The sequence below is a fragment of the Mycetomoellerius zeteki genome, unplaced genomic scaffold (assembly GCF_001594055.1).
Source record: "Mycetomoellerius zeteki isolate Tzet28-1 unplaced genomic scaffold, Tzet1.0 scaffold145, whole genome shotgun sequence".
Taxonomy (NCBI): domain Eukaryota; kingdom Metazoa; phylum Arthropoda; class Insecta; order Hymenoptera; family Formicidae; genus Mycetomoellerius; species Mycetomoellerius zeteki.
Window position 1 is genome coordinate 31,344 of NW_017256393.1, and position 15,481 is coordinate 46,824.

General features: G+C 33.0%; 2 protein-coding genes across 4 annotated transcripts; one reads left to right on the plus strand and one right to left on the minus strand.

Annotated features, from left to right (window-relative positions):
• Positions 1-1,242: 1,242 nt before the first annotated feature.
• On the minus strand, positions 1,243-2,419 carry LOC108731990 (protein PBDC1). Its single transcript, XM_018462570.1, is given in 4 exon segments — positions 1,243-1,630; positions 1,710-1,769; positions 1,884-1,949; positions 2,247-2,419. Coding segments are annotated over 4 exon segments (504 nt in total). The 5' UTR covers positions 2,268-2,419; the 3' UTR covers positions 1,243-1,273.
• A 1,633-nt stretch (positions 2,420-4,052) lies between these two features.
• On the plus strand, positions 4,053-15,437 carry Men (Malic enzyme). Of its 3 annotated transcripts, XM_018462584.1 has the most exons (9): positions 4,053-4,165; positions 4,229-4,279; positions 7,701-7,857; positions 12,587-12,745; positions 12,874-13,236; positions 13,400-13,711; positions 14,189-14,557; positions 14,671-14,965; positions 15,078-15,436. In XM_018462584.1, exons 1-9 carry the CDS (start codon positions 4,104-4,106, stop codon positions 15,191-15,193), a joined length of 1,884 nt encoding a protein of 627 aa, XP_018318086.1. In that variant the 5' UTR covers positions 4,053-4,103; the 3' UTR covers positions 15,194-15,436. The 3 variants fall into 3 exon arrangements, with proteins under 3 accessions (XP_018318086.1, XP_018318087.1, XP_018318085.1); XM_018462585.1 differs by lacking the exons at positions 4,053-4,165; positions 4,229-4,279 and adding an exon at positions 4,523-4,913 and having other exon boundaries at positions 15,078-15,433; XM_018462583.1 differs by lacking the exons at positions 4,053-4,165; positions 4,229-4,279 and adding an exon at positions 6,114-6,284 and having other exon boundaries at positions 15,078-15,437.
• Positions 15,438-15,481: the final 44 nt, after the last annotated feature.

Genomic DNA, 15,481 nt, shown 5'->3' on the forward strand with positions numbered 1-15,481 from the left:
AGAGAGAGAGAGAGAGAGAAAGAGAGAATGAGCAAAAGCGAAATTGGGAAAGAAGCCGCAGTACCGCTCGGTTCGAGGAGAATCCGTAATTGCCAAATCGTTAAATGACCTATAATTTGAAATGAACAATTTTCAGTCGATGATTATCACGCATCAGACGAAACGGGTTTCTTTGAAAGTTATTTCTTCCTTTGCACTTTTGTCATTAAAATGCAAAGATCGAAAAGGGTGTATTATCCTGCTTCTAAAGTGTACTCGTCATATGAAGATTTGGCAGCTATTTGCTATTCTCCTTAACGTTCGTAAGGGCAATAAAACAATGTACATTTTTCGAGTACACTTGTATTTGAATGTGCAAGTTGCATAAAAAGACAGATTTTTTTAGATATCGCACTGTCATATTTATTATTCTACGATAACGATCGATCGGCTCGTGGGTTGATCGCGCTCTCGAGAAATAGCATATTCGCGCCTAGATACTATTGTGTGGCAAACAAGATAACGTCTACTAATTTTTTTATAACATCCACGACAACATGCGGGTGCGGTCGATCGGGCGCCATTATGCGAATTAATATTATTAATAATAAAAAGAAGACAAACCGTACGCATTGTTCTTTCCAGTAAAAGAAGAAGCAAGGTTTTCGGTGTTTTCACTACGATTGATAAACGATTCTATTATTGCATATAATATTACATTAATAACAATATTATTGCTGTAATGTTTGTTTTTGGTTATTAAAGTGTGTATATAGCAATATATTCTAGAAATGGTCGCTCTCGTACATTCTTTCACTAAACCCTCTCAAGATTAACAGACATCTTACAATTTTATATACTTCCTTTAATTTTTTATTAAAGTCTCAGAGACACTGCAAGCTTCATAATCAAATTCTTTGTGGTCTGATAATTCTTATGCATTTTTATTTTCTACCCATTCTTCTTTTAACTTACATTTCTCCTCTTTCTTACCAATTACCTTCCTTCTTTTACAATCTTAGGTATAATATTCATTCATTTAATGAATTATGTCTTTTTATTTTAATGTTGCATAAAATTAAAGAAGAGAAAGTTCGTTGTCTCATTAGGATGGTAAATATATTTAAATATCAATTTAATGTTCGTTATTATATATAACTTTTTTATTATATATATATCTTATAAAATTGTCTTACATTATTCAATTCTCTTACATTTAAAAAAAAATAATAGAAAAATAATATATCTAAATTTACTTTCGGTAGTGTTAATGTAACTAATTGTAATATCAAACCTATTTTTTTATAGTTCTATTTGATTTGTACTTTTCTCGTACACCATCATTGAAGCCTTCTCTATTCCTTGCGAGCTCTATAGCATAAAATTGTATCCTGGTTGTTAGTATGCTGTTCTGCTCTGAATAATCTCCAGTGCAATCTGCTCTCAATAATGTACCAAAACTATAGTCCTCCACAACGTCCTTAAATTGTTCACAAAAGAACCTCCACTTTATCTTCCCCTCTGAAGATTTCAACTCGTCTTCATCCACTTTATCCACATTCATATTAGGAAACGTATCTTTGAAAGTCTTATAGATTTGCTCATCGTGAGGTGTGAGTTTCAAAAACTTCGGATCAACCGAGCATAAAATCTGGAGCATAATATCTCTATAATTTATATTATTTAATAATTCCTACATATACACATGTGTGTAATATTGTGTAACTTACATTAAAATAAACCTCTGCATGTTCCATGGCTTTGATTGCCCACATCGCTTCCAGAGATGGCTAAAATAGAAAAAAAAAGAAAACGTTTCTTTAAGCAAAATTGATTTAAAATTTTCTTGCAACATGCAATAGTAAATATTATTCGTTCATTAATTTACATGCGATTTTACTCACATCATTTTCAAATTCTTCAGCAGGTCATGACAATACACTGGTACCAGCCATTAGCTGATCTGCAGTCTTAAATATACAATATATATCATTACTTACATAAATAAATGCTTTTCAAGAATTAATTTGTAAATATCACACATAGTAAAATAGAAATGAAACAAGAGGAATTATCTAATAAACAAATATGATTAATAATTATTTATTAAATGGGAAAACAAATCTTAATCAAGACGGTCAATTTAAATAATTGCCAGTTATTCAATAATTTTTATAATTACTTGCATTATATCATAGACAAAATTCAGTTAGGTTATAAAATTATAATCTAGGTTAAATTTCTGCATGTAGACAATATTCACTTACCACGTTCCCTATTTGAGCCATTATATATTATATTATTCGCAGCCTTTCAAAGAATAATTTTCAAAAAAATCATGTATCTTTGTGTGTGTATAAACACTAAACCATTCGTGATAAAGTAACCCTGTAACACACGTGTGATAGCATTTATGTATTATCGACGCTTGCAGATTGTGTAGAAGTACAGAACAGAACCAAAAGAGAAGAGTAAGATCATGGACTTATATCCATTTCTACCAATGTAGATTAACTTAATCTCGGTTTAATTTATTCTTTATGATTTTTTAATTCTTAGAACTAGAAAAAGATAAGAAGTAAGTTAAACCAAGATTAAAATTAACCTAAAATTAATCTACATTATTAGTATGTAGAAATAGAAAGAAACTTGAGAGAGGCCATGCCGGCCAGCACGCTATCCTGTTCTATCCTGAGGATTTAGTACAGACACGAACCACATCTACTGTCGACGATACGATTTTATCGATAGTGTCAGAAAATATACGTAGTCACGTAGTTCCCAGACTGAAAATGAATGTAGTTGGCGGTAGTGTACGGGTGATTTCGATGGTAATAAAAAAAGGTCGACGTGACTTCTCTTAAAGAGTCGATTGTGTATCTTGAAATGAGGTGAAAATTACAAAAGTGAGCAAATTCACTAATTATTGACTAATACACTTTCCATTTGATAACACAAATCGACCCAAGTCGACACAAGCATCGCTCTGTCTTTCTTGACATTCAGAGAGTGACAAAGATAGAACGACACTTGTGTCGACTGTGTCTCCTAAAAGGAAAGCAGTGTAAATGAATAAATATAAAGTGAATTTTTCTAGTGAATTTGTTCACTTTTGTAATTTTTATCTCATTTCGAGATACACAATCGACCCCCAGATTTCGAAATGGGCAATGCGTGTTAGTTGTGTTATCTATTGATCAGAGATACTCTGTGAATATGAATACATAGTTCACGTCCACGTTTTGTACACATAGAGGCGCTAATAGACAGGGACCATTCAAAAATTGCGAGCCACCCACTTTCAGAGGACGGCTTTTCTCTGCTATATAATACGCGGTATTTATTCTTTATAGTTGCATTGTTATATTTTTTCTTTCAACATAAAAAATTGAAAGATGTTTAAAGATATATATATATATAAATACAATATTATGTTATATCGCGAGGATATTTGCACTTGTAAGATCATATTAACATCTGTCATATTTTTTAAAATTTATGCAAAATAAAATTATACATTTAAATTTGTACGCAAAGACAGGAACCATCCAATCGTAAACACGATTGTTTCGCTCTCTCCTTTCCAGGATCTATTATGTTATCGTAATGTACTGTGACTTTCACCATGCGTTCACTTTGCTAAAACAATTTATAGAACAGCTGGAGAAAATTCTCGCAACAAAGATATTTTTCTTTCACTATAAGAATTTATATAATAATTATTATTTACATGTATTTAATATTGATTTTGATAGCAGATGATAAAAACTCATACAGCATCCGAGCAATCCGATGCGTCTTTTTCGAGTTTTTCAAATTGCAAAATAATTTACGACATGCATAAAAGTCTGTCAGAACAATTTAACGCAATGTCTATTTAAGTATTTTTAGATAAATGTTTTATTCATGTCTTTCATAACATTTGCTTTGCTATTCAAAAAGACTTGTATTACCAGCCACGTGGCATGCAAAATAATTAAAATATTACTTCCTTTTTCTGCTACGATTTATACCTGTTTTCTTATATTATGATATACCAAGCTATATAACTGTTGTAAAACGTTATCGATTAGATAACGATGTTCAGGATAGAGAACTGAGAGACACGCCGCTATCGTCGACGAATGGCTGTCAGAAAAAGTTTGCTCGCATTCTGGAAGACTCGAGCTAGGAACTGTCTTCTCAGGTAAAGACACACAATCGATGTAGCGCGCAATTAAGATTCTTTTACAAAAAAAATCTTTTTTAGTCGCGTGAAGTCATCCCTCTCTGCGCACGACACACAAAGTTTTGCACGCACGTAAGTATGCAATTAATTTTTGTGTTGAGTAAAAAAGAGGAGTTATACAGCAAGAAAAGATCCCAATCGATTATACGCACTACAAAAAACACCGCCGTGGATGACGTTAGTTTAATTAAATCGCGGCATTAAATGTTAAAAAAGAATTGTTCAATTATAATATCAGATAAGAGGAAGTGTCAGTTCCCCCTCCGAAAATACGCTTTTTTCGCCCGATTTTCTCTCTGAAAGACGGGAGAATCTAGATAACTAGAACGAAGGCTACGACACGACGAGTGAACACCACGTTCTCCTTGACGATCCGACGGCGATCCGCTAGTCACGCTCGTGATCTGTTCGTGATCGAAGCAGCCGATTTCACCGGCGTGCGAGAAGCTGGGCGGTTCGCGCGCATTTCTTCTCTAGAAAAATCTTGCCTCTCTTATCGGGTCGATTTGACACAACTGCAGCAAAACACGGTATTCTTCCACTCCCATGTTAACGCGAGAGTTATGAATTGTTTGCAATATTGATACGAGATCCAGACAGACCTCAACTAGCGAATCCCCAGCTAATCGCTTAAGTGTCTCGGTCGATTCGTCACGATGGGCAACGGAAACTCCAAAGACAATAATGTGCAACGAAACGGCAGGATGTAAGTGCCTTTGTTTTTGTACTTATCCTAATTGCAGCAAACTTATTCTCTTTTGATGATTAATAGGATTTTAAAATAAGTGAATTAGTAGAGAAAAAGATAGCTTCTAAAAGTACTTTGGTGCGAAATGTTGTAACAGTACGTAATTAACATTTTAATTGTTATTGAGTTAAGTCTTAATTTATAAATATATTCAGGGCATTTTATTTCAAACATAATAGGCTGAATATCTCGGAAAATATAAAAGATGCGAAAAAATATTTCAGATGAAAGTTATACGATTTGAAGGGACACAAATATTGATAATAATTTTTTAAAAAATCAATTTTTCAAAGTCATGGAGATTTCCGCCATTTTTTTTAAATGGAATAGAATGATTTTTTTACATAATATGATTTCTCTAATTATTCCGCATATAAACTTATTTTTTAAAAATAATGAAAATCTCTATATGTGTGTGTGTGATCTTAAAAAATTGATTCTTTCAAAAATTAATTTCATCAATATTTGCGTCCCTTCAGACCGTATAACTCATTTCATCTGAAACATTTTTCTATATTTTCCGAGATATTCGATCCATTACGTTTAAAATAAAACATCCTGTATAATTTATTTCTAAACAAATATTTGTTTTTTTCTAAATATCTCAGATCCTAATCAATCTTATTACTAATTAGTTTCTGAATGACTCAAAGGATTGCATCATCAAGGATATCTTTAGAAAAAATTATACTTGTATCGGAAATTATATTTATGTTACTTAAGAATTAACTTTTATTGTCTCATATTAATAAAAAAAATATTCCATTTTTTAATTTTTTCTCATCACAATATTTGACATATCTCATTATAATTTAACACTCGCACATAACGTCGCAGATAATATCTGAATTTCACATTGGTTAAAGATATCGCGTGAATCGTGTGATCATATCAGACTGTCGGTTGAAAGAGTAAAGGCTACCGCGACAATTAGCATCGTTATCTCGTCTCATCAATATTACATCACTTTTTACCCACGCTAATAATTATGTGCAAGGATAAGCAATTTGTGCAGTACAGAAATTTGTAGTTCTTTTATATTTTCACGATCTAATTCCGGGGGGAAGTAAATTCCAGCGAATACGCGATTTGCACACATACATATGCGCAAGATGCATCTTTCCCCGCCAATACATTTAGACTGATAAGACAGTCGCGTCACGAAACGATTAGTCCAGTTTAGTCTATATAAAACATGTCTACGAGGCAGTTCCTGATACCGCTCGGCTGTCACTTGACGAGTTTTCTCCGTCAATCGAGCGGCTTGCGTTACGCTATTTCTGATCTTGAACATGAAATTTGCCATCAGCATCACCTGTCCAAGAGCAGGTAAAATCGACGAGTCGCGTCGAATTCTGTTGAATTTACTTAACACGCAAGAATCCTTGCGTCATCTCCGTTTCGCTGAGTTTCGTTTTTACTTTATGTCAGGAAAGACCGCAATGTTTTTTCTTATTACATAAATTGAACAAATTACGATGATATTTAACGGTTTGAAAAAATTATTATCTATCATAACGTCCAGTAGTAATGAATATCCCACAATTAAATTAATTTTTGTTGCATGTGAAGAAAAAGTTCTTCTGTCCTTTCTCTAATTTTTCATTAGTATAATTTTTTAATTATTTTCTTTCGTAGCAATCATGATAATTATGCGTCCATATCGTTATTGTATTATCTCGATAACTAATTTGTAATGGAAAACTAATGCTCAGTCACGGCGATTAAATGTATACTTTAAACTTTGATCTAGTCAAGGCGAAAGAGAGTACGAAAACGTCAATTCCGTCGAACTTTGTTCCCGTCAATAATAATTGTCTTCTAAACTTCTAATATTGACGTCTGCAAATATTTTTTATGTTTTTCTCACGATGAATCAAACATTTGTTATCCATATAACGTATGATTGCGTGATAAGTGCGCGTGCGCTAAACCATGCCTATTCGCAGGTGCGTATTATATATGCACCTCCAAGGTGAACCGATCTCGTATGTACAATACAGACAAAAATTTTACAGAAATTTTATTTAAAAATTCAATATTTATATTTATTAATCGCGTTTATAAAATGTAATTTTGTATTATATGTCACATGATTATAAGATATAAAGCACTGATAAGAATATACTTCTACTGCCGAAACAAGGAAAATAAATAATAAATTAAATTCGTATATATATATATATAATTATGATTACAATATAATTATATCTAATTATATATTTATATAAATTGATACATAAAATTTTTATTATATTTATAAAATGGATTAGTATTTGTCATTTCGTTTTCTTTATTTTATTAAGATTTATAGGAAGACATGTTTTGTAAGAAAAGGCATGCATTTCTTAATATTAGACAAAATTAAAAATAATCAATGTTTTTATTGTTTATGTAACAATAATAGGCCAGTTTTTTTGCTGAACTTTTGCATCGGTTCATTTTTCGTCCTCTTCTTTCCTCCTAGAAAGAAAAGGAAGGAAGATGAACGGGTGCAAAAGTTCAGCCAAAAAGAACAAGCCTAATGTACAGTGAGTGAAAAATTTATGAAGGTTAAAGGATTGAAGGTCGCTGCCTTCAGTAGGCACGGCGGTGTTCATTTGATGCTCAAATCATTATTCTACCCCTTTGTGAGTTTGCCGACGCTCACGTCATGTCACGTCACTTCGCTATCGCGTTCCCTGTCCTACCACCTTACTATGCGTTTGCGCGCAAACTGCTCAGACAAGTGGCATTCGTTCGCAGGACCCAGAGCAGTAACCAGCCCGACTGTAGCAAGAATAAAACGTCAACCATGTCGAGCTTGGAACGCGATCAGCTGGGCCAACGAGGAAACGGCGACGCGGTCTGCGCCGGCCTTCTGCGTGGCCTCGATCACATTAGAGATCCGCACTTGAACAAGGTAGGGTGTGTGTATCACATAACAAAATGCGTTGTACTTGCTAATAACGATAGTCGCGATCGTGCGGAAGATAATCTCCACTCATGATAGACTTGAGTACGCGTTGACGTTATCTGCATAACTTAGGCTTGACTCAGCGCGAAAAGCAATTAGACGAAAGAAACGATGACGAAACATCATTGAGGAAAATAACGAGCGAATTTGATAAAAGACGTCTATTTTTAGAACATCCTTCCGATAGTTTTATTATTTGTATTGACAACACAGATTTCCATGTTGAGCAGCGAAGTATACATCGTAGTCACTTGTAGAACTTTCCGTAAGATAGCACGTAAGATAGAAATTACACGTGGCTCTGAAGTAAAATTACCGGAGCATAAAGTTTCTGAAAAAAAAACCGCTTTCACCAGATGCATGAATATCTGGTTCAGGGAAACGTTCAATCGTGTGATGCCTGAAATCTTTTCGTCACTCTGTAAAAATAGAAAAAGAGTTTATTGTTATTATTTATATGTTAGTCAATGAAGCTAATTTTGAACTAATTTATATAAGATGGTCAGCTTAAATATTCAAATAAATATTAGTACGATTTATTACGAAATTATAACTGTTAATTACGATTCGCTAATTGTGATGATCTGATGATTCATACCGAACAAGAATTCACGAATGTTTCGCAAAGCGAAATCCGAAACTTTGCTGCGTGCAACAATTGCGTACGGCAAATCGAATTGCAACTCGACAGCAGAATGTAGAATTGCAGGATGACTTCGCGAAACTCTTCACGGTAATAAGCCCTCCACGCTTGCGCAATCCTGAAATTCGATATAGCTAAGTTCCCATTCACAGATTGAGACGGCCCTGAAGTTTTACCTTTTTTTCGAATTTTTTTGAAGTTAAGATCTTTATTGAAATCGTATTGTAGATCAGATTATTTTGAGAGATAAAGAAATTGGAATCTTTTTTCGGTTCTTTTCAGCACAAATCAAGTTTTTCCTTTTGAATTTACCTTAATGCAAGGAAATTGTATCCATCTTCTATTCAGAAAAATTTCTATTCAGCAACTTCGAATGCGTTTTTAATCATGTCTTTCGGGTCGTAAAAACTTACTTTGACATTTTTTGCAAAATGTATTTATCATAAATGATTATATATATTTTAAATGAAAAGTCCACTTTTTGAAAAGGAGGAATTATTGATCTTCTTGGATTACGTTTATTCGTTAAAAATTTTGAAAAATTTTTTTAATCGTAAAATAGCAATTTTATATTATTCATAATAAGGAACAGGATTCTGTTGGTTGCGGTAAATAAAATCTTTCCATTGAAGAAAATAAGCTCTAAAAAATTTAAAAAAAATAAAACTTATACCCTTTTTATTTCTGTAAAACGTTTTTAGAGCTGTATCTGTGAAATTACTTGCAAACGTTTTACGATGACCAGTCTCGTTTTGTTAAGCAATGGGTATACGTAATACTTGCGGTAGGTCATGGAGTCACTTTATATTCAAGAATTCAAGAATAGGGCTGCCTATCGATCCATGCATGAGCCAAAGGGTCGCCGCCACGGGAGTCAAGAACCCCAGCAACCGTTTCCACGGTCGGTTGTTTGTCATGGGATACGAAAATTCCGAGGGAAAAATTCGGAGTGCGCCGAGATAAAATGGAGACCGATTGGTGGAATCTTGTTCCGGATCAGAATCGGACTACGCGCATCCCTGAAGCTCTGCTCGCTGTGGATGGAAGGGTACTCGTTCATGTTTGCGCTTCATTTTGCGATCTCATGTTTGGACTAAAAGCTTGGACTTTCTCTTTTGCATGTCTCGCTCAAATTTCAACTTTCTTTTTTACCGCGATAATCAGATTTTCATCTTAACTTTCCCTTTTGGTTGCTTAATTCTCGAAAAATATATTTATATATATAAAATATTTTACGAAATTCACACTTATTGTTCATTGAGATGAAATGGAAGCTTTAATTTCAATAGTTATAATCTCGATTAATTTTAACGAATTCAGTTTCTCTTCTCCTTATCTTCTACTAATTTCATATCTAAGAAAATACGATTAAAAATGCTTTCGAGGTTGCTGAATATAGAGACTCTTGCATTAAATGTGCTTTAATTAATATTAATAATATATCATATTGATAAAAAATATATTTGTATTTTATTAATAATATTATTGCAATAAAAAGAACAGAGAATTACAAGTAATATGATTTTATCGTAAGTTAAGCACTATGAATATAGAAAAAAAAAATAGGAGAAAAAATTTTATATAATTAATATATACAAATATGAGAGTGTGATTTGAAAACAAGTAATTATCTTTATTTTGCAATTATAAAATTTTAGGAAAAACTTCCACAGAAAATCTTATCAGTATTATCAATTTATTCATATAAACTAATATATATATGTATACTATATATACTGCAAAAATTATATTCTATTCTACATAAACGAACAAAACTGCGTATTCTGTAATATTAAATAAGATTAAAATTTTAAATGCTTTATGTAAGTTGAAGAAATTTTAATATTCATAAAAATATATTTATTATAAATATTTTATATTTTTTAAATAATGAAAAGTTCGCTTTTTTAAAAAGGAGGAATTATTGATCTCCTTGAATTATGTTAATTACTTACTCATTATAAAATTTGAAAAGTCTTTTAAATTATAAATAGCAATTTTATATTAATAGATTTATATTCTAAATTAAGTTAAATTTACTAACATTTTATTTCTTTTTCATGTCTAATTGAAAATAATAAAAGATCACTAGAAACAGTGTAGTGAAGAATCTTGTTTAAACAGAATACTCATTAAAAAGTTCTACTCAATGTCAGATAAAAACTTTCTATGGAGTTAGCCATCGTTTTAGGATGTCCATCAAAAGTCAGGGACGAGTGCGCTTAATGGAAAAGTACTCTTCACGAGCGCTGACCTTTCTATTGAATTAAATTCAATTACAATTTGCTCTGGTGTGACCAACGTGATCAACGTTTAATTTGAAAAAACCTTTTAAAAGTTAATAGAATTATAGCAAATTTTACGACAGATATTGATCAAGCAATACGATTAAAGAAACGTCATATCATCTTATGTATTTCGATAAATTATTAAATGTTATTAAATGTTTTCGTGTAAAACTGCGTCTATATCTTATTGTTAAGAGTCATTTTATATAAGCGTAACATAATTCTTACGATAGATACATTATCACAAAAATTTACATATAACGACAACACGATATGATAATACATTGTTATCGGAAACCAGCATACGGAAACATTGGTTGCACAATAGTAACGTATCTGTTTTCAACGAGAAAAATTTCCGGTATGCAAAAATATGGCATGGTATGCGGTTTATTTTATATGTATACTTTATATAAAAAGATTTACAATATTTTTAATAAGAATTTTATATATACAGAATGTATCAGTAAATCTGATTGTATTTTAATTTTTAGTACTCAAATTTTCGCTAAGGAAACATCAATTTTGGATTTCTTAAAAAAGACATGAATGAAAGAGAAATCGAATATCGTTTATTATTAATTAATAGCACTTCCAAACATATATGAAAGGGGATGAAAGAATATAAAGCGATTTGGAGAAATATTACAAAAAAGACAGTTTGATCATTAATCAGATCTGACTAGTCTTGTTTATCCCTTTATGGGTGTAATGCTCAAGAATTCGCTACTACACTTTTCCGGTAAATGAAACCATCACAAAGTAATGCAGTTCATTAACCACAGTCGAGATAAGTCGATGAGATAATAAGTTGTGTTATAAATTATACTGCTCTTTCAACGTTGACGTTTCATTAATTATAGAGGTATCTATAATACATTATCGTTCGATTCCACCATTTCCACCTTATAATTTATTACGTCGGCGTCGGTGGTTAGTTTTGCAACTAATCTTGTTTGTCGATATTAAGGAGGTTTTCGCGTTTGATGAAATATAAAACAAGTTTATAATATACATGTAATACAAAAGTTAATATCAATAATAACTAGAAAAAATTTCATTGGCTTTTACCGTAACACACCATTTTGAAGATATTTAAATTTATAGAATTTGAAGATATTCTAAATTTATAGAATTTTATGTTACAATTGTGTCGCCGGGCATTATTATATTATATGTCATCTTTGAGAGTGAATATGGATCATGGAAAATGAGTCTTGAGGGTAAATTCTGATATACATATATGTATAATATATACATATATATATACATAATGTATCTGAATCACGATCACTAGATGTAACGTTTGTGCAACATTAGCATTTGTAAAAATCGAAGTGGGATGACGATCAGCTGATCACCTTTCACCCACACTAGTGACTTAGTCACTAACTGTCACTAACTGTTAACACTGTTAACAGTTACAGTATCATTCCTTTTGATTGAAGGTCAGAGTCTAATCTGGTGCTCTGATTCTGACTCATCGATTAATTTTTTGCTGTTGCAATATCGCAAGAAAAGGAACGATAGCGACATATGTGCAACGTTCGATGTTTTCCATATAAATAATCCGAATGATGAAGACAATTGAATTGAAACACATTTTGATAAATAAAATAGGGTTATAAATTTACTGCATTTTTTCTATATTCGATTTTTAAGAGAAACAGAGGTGTTCAGTGGATTTTAATTTCATTTTAATTACTGTATTTATATAATGATATGTATTATTATCACGTTTCAGGGTTTGGCGTTTAGTATTGAGGAAAGGCAGATACTGGGTATACATGGTCTTCTGCCGGCAGCCGTAAAAACCCAAGAAGAACAGTTAGAGCTTTGTCGTCTTAATCTGGAACGCTACACGGATGATCTCTCAAAATACATATATCTCATAGGCCTACTGGTACATGAACACAGCAGTTATCGCCGTTGCTTGATCTGAGACGCTATATTAGTAGTCTCCCCGTTCCCGCTTGATCAGGCTTGCTCCTCTCATATGCGTTGATTCTCACACAGGGTCTTATTTCTTAGGACAGAAACGAGAAACTCTTCTACCGTTTGTTGGCAGAAGATGTAGGTAAAATAATGCCGTTGGTGTATACACCGACCGTGGGTTTGGCATGTCAGAAATTCGGTTTGGTTTACCGTAGACCACGTGGCCTCTTTATAAGCATCCACGATAAAGGCCACGTCTACGACGTCTTGAAAAACTGGCCCGAACACGACGTACGAGCAATCGTTGTCACGGACGGCGAGAGAATATTGGGATTGGGTGACCTAGGTGCTCACGGCATGGGCATTCCCGTAGGTAAATTGTCATTGTACACCGCATTAGCTGGTATCAAACCCCATCAGTGTTTGCCTATCACTTTGGACGTCGGCACTAATACCCAGGTATGCGAAAATACATTACATTTACGGTAAACATCTTCACTGGTTCTCTCGTTATACTATGAAATATAAAAAAAGTAATATATTTCTTCATAAATATTTCGCGTTGATTTCTTCTTTAATTTTAAATCTATATATGTGTTTGAATTTTATATTCTTTTTACAGTCTTTGTTGGATGATCCCCTGTATATCGGTCACAGACACAAACGTGTCACCGGGCAAGAGTACGACGAGTTCGTGGATGAGTTTATGAAGGCTGTCGTGAAGCGATATGGTCCAAATACGTTAATCCAATTCGAAGACTTTGGGAATTTCAATGCATTCAGATTGCTTCAAAAATATCGCAGTGACTACTGCACCTTTAACGATGATATTCAGGGCACCGCCTCCGTTGCCGTTGCCGGGTTACTGGCATCACTTCGTGTTACACAGACAAAGCTCTCAGAGAACACGATCGTGTTTCAGGGTGCCGGAGAGGTTGCTAGCAAAATATTAGTTAATCCTAGTGAAAAATTTTTTCAGAATTTTTATACGAATTGGGGAACACTTAAAAGAAATTGAGAAAGTTTACATCTTTTCTTAGAATTCTTCACATAAATTCTGAAATATTCTAAGATTTCTGTAATTTCATTTTGTAATTTCTGATGAAATCTTATGAAACCTGAAAAAATTTAAGAAAAAAAAACAAGAAATCTTAGAATATTTCAGATTTTACATGTACGAACAACTTTGAAGTGTTCGAATTTGTATTTACAAAATCTGAGAAATTTTCTAAAGTTATAAAATTCTTTAGAAATTCTGACAAATTCTTTAGAAATTTTGAAAAATTCTGAGAAAAATTTTTACTAGGGAATATGTTAACTGTCGACAAAAACACAATCGTGTTTTAGTCGCGTTATAGATTATATATTCGAAGAATAGAATATGCCTTCATAAATTATGAATCACTCGTAGGCGTCATTAGGTATCGCGGCATTGTGCGTAATGACAATGCTAAAAGAAGGAATAACTAAAGAAGAAGCTAAGAGCAAAATCTGGATGGTGGATTCTAAAGGATTGATAGTAAAAGATCGTCCAAAGGGTGGACTGACGGAGCATAAATTGCACTTTGCTCGTGAGGATAAACCAATCGATACTCTGTTAGATGTTGTTAAGACCGCCAAACCTTCAGTTATTATTGGCGCAGCTGCTATCAGGGGTGCTTTCACGACAGAAATATTGAGAGAAATGGCGCGTAACAATGAGAGACCCGTTATTTTCGCTCTGAGCAATCCAACGAGCAAGGCGGAGTGCACCGCGGAAGAAGCATATATTGCTACAGAGGTAAGAAGTCGATTTGAACAATTTTTTACATTCATTGAAAAATAAATTTTTAATATGAAATTTTGCTGACGTTTTCTGAATAATTTTAATCAACCATTGTTTGAATTGCACAGGGAAGATGCATATTCGCAAGCGGCTCGCCTTTCCCACCAGTCACGTATAACAATAAAACTTACTATCCTGGCCAGGGTAATAATAGTTACATATTCCCTGGAATCGCGCTGGCCGCAATATGCGCTGGTATGCGCACCATTCCCGAGGAGACTTTCCTTATTGCCGCGACGGCTCTCTCCGACTTGGTAACGCAAGCCGATTTGGACAGCGGCAATCTTTATCCACCATTGGCCGATATACAGAAATGTTCGCTGAGTATAGCATGTGCAATCATGAAATATGCCTACGAAAAATGTGAGTATAGATACTATAAATATTATTGCAAATGTGTAGAAAAGACGAAAAGCGTCTTGTACACATTCTGCTACATAATATAAATTATTCATACATTTTTTTTTATATGCAGGTCTAGCAACTGTCTATCCCGAGCCTTCAGATTACGAGAGTTTTGTCAAGGCACAATTATACGATCCAAGCTATAAATCGGCAGTACCTCCAATTTATTCATGGCCAACATTGTAATACTTCCATTAATTTGACGTCTTTAATTTTATACACGATTATTTCGAATTCATGAAAGAATAATATACATAATGTTTGAGGGAATTCTTCGGAAAATGAATCTTCCTCTTTTATAAAACCTGTTGATCGGGCTTATTTTATTTCTAGCATCGTATGTGCAAACGTGATTAATATGCAATATTTAGTTATTAAAATTCGCAGGAATGAATTTGTGTTTAATATGAAGACATTTTTGCAAATAAAGTATAGAAGTTCGATGTAAGAATTGATTTGCTGGTTAAATAAATA

Bases quoted from the DNA above. Each gene is read 5' to 3' on its own strand.
- Men (XM_018462583.1), top strand. From the start codon at position 6,151: ATGTCTACGAGGCAGTTCCTGATACCGCTCGGCTGTCACTTGACGAGT. The intron at 12,746-12,873 runs GTACATGAACAC...CTTATTTCTTAG, and splicing joins TATATCTCATAGGCCTACTG to GACAGAAACGAGAAACTCTT. The intron at 14,558-14,670 runs GTAAGAAGTCGA...TGAATTGCACAG, and splicing joins AAGCATATATTGCTACAGAG to GGAAGATGCATATTCGCAAG.